We start from the raw sequence: 4,552 nt of genomic DNA on the forward strand, positions 1-4,552 counted from the left end.
GTAACACGATTTTACAAGACGAAGAAATATGAAAACTACCTGCTTTTCTGATGAGACTCATTCACCCTATTCCCTTTCTTGAAAAAATCACATGGCTGATCATCATCTATGATTCGATGGACTGTCTAAAAAACAGAAGTGTAGTAATAAATACCGTGAACACACACAAGGAACAAACAAACAAACAGAAAAACAGAACACATCTAAGTAGGATTCTCCTTCAGCGCTTACATCACCTTTTCTGTAGTGCTCGAAATATTCTTGCTCAATCTGTTGGAAGATGGTGACAGCTGGGGAAGTGACTTCTTTATTCCTCTTATATTTGCAAAGGGCTCACCACCGCAACTAGAAGCAACAGAACTCTGTCAGTAAGTTTTTAAAATTCTAGTTGACATACAATATTATATCAGTTTTAGGTGTACAATGTAGTGATTAGACATTTATATACTTTATGAGGTGATCACCATGGTAAGTCTAGTACCCATCTGGCACCATAAATATTTATTAAGATATTGACTGTATTCCTTATACTGTACTTTACAGCCCCGTGATTAATTTTATAACTGGCAATTTGTACTTTTTAATCCCCTTCACCTTTTGCACCCATCCCCCACACTTCCCTCCTATCAACCATCAGTTTGTTCTCAGTATCTTCGAATTAGTTTCTAAATACTGAACACTTCACAAATTTGTGCATTTGCGAGTGATCCTTCCCTGGGGTTGTGCTAACCTTCTCTGTATGGGTCCGATTTTAGTGTATGTGCTACCTAAGCAAGCAGTGAGTATTTATGGCACATGGTCCTATGTCCAGTATTGGGCTGGCTTTCACTTGTTTGGTTGTAAATATTCACATCGTATTAACGTATTTGTGGGGATATTGCCTTATGTTTACAGTTTAATATTTTTCTTGTTTGTTTTTCACAGTGGATATTGGATGCAAGATCCTACTATAAATGCTGTGACGATTCATACACACGCACACTCCTTGAAAATAACACGTTGAGGAAACTTGTGAGGCTTAATAAAGGTCAGGTGTCACTCCAAATCTCCCATGTCCATTCATTCATTCATTCATTCACGAACAGAGGAGTGCCTAAAAAATGGCAGGATTGTGCCCATTCCCTGCTCTCCTGGAGCTTAAACTCCAGTGGGGACGCTCCCTTTCAATTTTACTTCACTGTCACATCAACTTATTAAAAGATTATCAATATATTAATACATATCATCTTATTTCCTTGTAAAATTTTGTTGAGGCATGTCACACAATGTTGATACTGCCTCTTATTTTGAGTGACCTACTAAAAAGTGCTCCAATTCGAAAGTGAATACTTCGATAATAGCCCCTGCCTCTATAAAATGAGAAAGAGGTGGGATGATAGATTTGTATTTAATTCCTGAAACTTGGCTGTATTCCTTTTCCCAATAGGCACGTATGCCTTTGTACTCAGTTTCCATATGATGGTAATAAAAATCCCATATGGGACCCCACAATTAATGAATTATAGCACAATCCACAGTTGATTCATTTTAGATGTACAGAACGTCCTTTATCAACCCTCTTTGATTAGTTTGGTTTTCTTTCTGCCCTGTCCCTCTAGGCAGTAAAAAAGGAACCCTCTAGAATTTCTGGCCCCAAACTGCTCCCTAGAAAGCGAACTTCTATCTTTTCACTTCATTTCACCATAGGCTGTGGCGTTTTCTGCACAAAGTTAGTGACATGAGATGCGTGCCTGCGGGNATAAATAAAAATTAAAAAAAAACATTCTGTATAGCAAGAAGTAGGCAGAGGTTTTAAAGGTATTCATGATAATGTCAACCGTAGTCGCAGCATAACTACAGGGACGCTTAGATGTTCCCTATCTGCAGTTAACTGAGAGTTTAGGAGAGCCAGGAAACCAGAGGCCCAGTGAGGATGCTAAGAAGACCTCAGTAACTTTATTGATATCCACCCCATCTGGAACTGCATCCTCTCCCCTTGCCCCCAGCAAGATGATACACCTGCTCCTTCAAACTAGAACGCACCGTTATTTTGTACAGACAGCAGGATCCAGGTCCCAAATCAGTGACCAAGTACTGGTCAGATTCTAAGTGGTTCCATGCGTTCCTACCTTCATTTACAAACTCCTTCATTTACAAACTCCAAAAGGTGGTTTTCCTGGGGTTCCCCTTCAGAGAAGTCACGCATGCCAGAGGTTTTAGGGTGCCAAATATTTCACGCTTACCCCCCACCACCAAACAGCAACAGCATGCTTGCACCCACTGACTCCTCAGTTGGACAAAGTCTGGACACTCTTTTTATCCTGTTTAGAGAACACAAAAACGGACCTCACTATCAGCTCTAAATTTAAAATGCCTTTTTTTTTTAACTCATGTCAAGAAAAATGTATGAATGCACTAGGCTGCATGGTCTGTAAAGAGCAAGCAGCTTTGTGATAAGTGACTTTGCTCAAAATAGACGCTCCTGAACTTGAAGAAGAGCCGGAGCTGCTTCTGTTGGTGAAACAGACAGAACTGCTGCTTGAATGGTTTATGGTGACGATGCCGAGAGCCCTGATTGCTTCAGACGTTTCGGATCCTACCCCATTTAAAACGGTCTATTTTATACTAGGTTATATGTAGTTATATGAGAAGTAAGTGGGGAGCTGAAGGGTTCTACACAGCTGCCTGCGGTTTCAGAGGTTTAGCTGACTCTTCCCCAAAGAGTTGTCTCTTTATTCCTTTATGTGGCAAAGACCTTGGTTAATTTTTATCCGAAGGGCTATCATTTGCTTAAGACTATATCAATGCAGAGAAAGGCTTGCTAAAAGGCAGCTTGCTTTGAAAAGAGCCCTGGTGGGGGTGGAGATGGACTAAACAACCAATCCACTACTTCAATGCGGTCATCATCAAACCCCTGACAATTCACAGTATTGTAACTTTTGGAGGCCCTCCCTCCACCCTTTGGGGGTCGGCGGGTCTTCCCACCCGGTCCTTTCGGAGGTTATTTGAATTTATGTGCATTTTGCTTCCCTCCGTTTGTTTTGAGTTTCTTCTCACCGGACAGGGTGGCGTGGCCGCAGTTATGTGCGTTTCCCTTTTTCCTAAGGTTTGCATGGGCTTGTGTTCTGCAGGCCTTGTAGGAGTCGGCGGAGTCCCGGATCACAGCCGATGGCCTGGGAACCCGGAGGTTGCCACTGCTCTCAATCTTAGGGCTGCCGTCACTGCCAGACAGGTCCCAGCACTGCAGCCTGGCGCCCCTGCCGGGCTTCTTCTTCTTGTCCTCTGTCCTCACGTCCAGGGGCTGCTTCTGAGGACACAGTCTGCTACTGCTCAGCACCTGGAGGGGCGCGGGCGCAGCCTCAAACGTGTAATAGGGCGGGCGCCCCTCTTCACGGTGAAAGCCTTTCCTTCGGGAAGGGCCTGACTTGGGAGCCCCTTCCTGGTGGGGCCTGGACAGGGCGCTGGCCATCAGCTGGCCTCTCCCAGGGCTTTTCAGCCCTGCGGTCCCGGGCGTGGTGGGCGGCTTGGCTTTGGCCGTCTTTCCTCGTTCGCCCTGCACGGTCTGGCTCTGCAGCCACTCCAGCTGGACCAGCCTGTCGATGTACCTCCCCAGCAGCCCCGCAGCCCGCGGCACGGCCCCGGGTCTGTGCTCCGCGTTCAGAAGCACAGCCATGTCCCGCAGGTCCCAGGAGTTGAACGGTGGTGGAAGGAAGTCGGGGTAACAGTATTCCGCCGGCCTGGCCTGGCCTGGNATTGATCTCAAGGAAGGAAAAATCTGGATCCACAAAGACTTACATGTATCTGATTTATTACATACAAAACCAGCACGCAATAATCACTATAACAGCAAGTAACATACATGCTGAATATTTCCAGGCCACTTTGAATGGGGCTCTGTACATGTGCATGAATAAATAATGAATACTGCCTCTCTCTTACCTTGAAATACAGTACCACAAGAGTTTTATGTTTTTATGTAACTAATCAAGTAAATCAGCATAAAGGAAAGAAGAAATACGCAATAGTTATACCACGTAAGGTAGAATTCTTAGGTCTTTCTGGTGACTAACTTAACAGGCCTAAGGACCCTTACAAACCGTCTTCCTTTTAGCTCCGAGCTATCATAAGACCAACGATAGCCTCTCCACCATCTTTTTGTCAGGGGCCACCAATCCCACCCCTTTCACAGTAGTTACAAACCTTCAACCAGTTTAGTCATTAAAGCTTCGAGAAACAATCTAAACAATTGTAGATAATACTGATATACTTTTGTAGTGCATCTTTGTATGTTTTTAATCTTTTCCCACAAACTGACTCTAAGCCTGAAGTAGTTCTTCTTACATTCTCTAAGCTTTTCAGAAATTATTATTTTTTTACCTCGGATTGTTCTAATTGGTTTAACTGTAAGTTATATGTAAACAACTCCCCAGAAATGAGAGGCACTTCCCAGAAACACAGTGGCTCATGGCGCTAGGCTGGCAGGACATTCAGCGGCTTAGACTTGATGAACTGAATGAGTTCATGGCCCGACTTTCCAGTGATGTCTACTTGAAAATGGCAAGCTCTGTATCTG

General features: G+C 44.0%; 2 protein-coding genes across 2 annotated transcripts in view; one reads left to right on the forward strand and one right to left on the reverse strand.

Annotated features, from left to right (window-relative positions):
• Positions 1-1,744: 1,744 nt before the first annotated feature.
• Positions 1,745-3,724, reverse strand: FAM217B (family with sequence similarity 217 member B). The gene has a single exon (XM_019637137.1). It carries the CDS (start codon positions 3,650-3,652, stop codon positions 2,981-2,983), a length of 672 nt encoding a protein of 223 aa, XP_019492682.1. The 5' UTR covers positions 3,653-3,724; the 3' UTR covers positions 1,745-2,980.
• A 719-nt stretch (positions 3,725-4,443) lies between these two features.
• PPP1R3D (protein phosphatase 1 regulatory subunit 3D) overlaps positions 4,444-4,552 on the forward strand; it is a 9,390-nt gene continuing 9,281 nt past the window's right edge. Inside the window, exon 1 of the mRNA XM_019637157.1 lies at positions 4,444-4,536. Coding sequence (XP_019492702.1) covers positions 4,444-4,536 — 93 coding nt within the window. The remainder of the gene's footprint in view (positions 4,537-4,552) is intronic.

The sequence above is a fragment of the Hipposideros armiger genome, unplaced genomic scaffold (genome assembly GCF_001890085.2).
Source record: "Hipposideros armiger isolate ML-2016 unplaced genomic scaffold, ASM189008v1 scaffold_32, whole genome shotgun sequence".
NCBI classification, from domain to species: domain Eukaryota; kingdom Metazoa; phylum Chordata; class Mammalia; order Chiroptera; family Hipposideridae; genus Hipposideros; species Hipposideros armiger.

What these genes read in the sequence shown, in the direction of transcription:
- FAM217B (XM_019637137.1), bottom strand. Translation starts at nt 3,652, where the DNA reads ATGGCTGTGCTTCTGAACGCGGAGCACAGACCCGGGGCCGTGCCGCGG.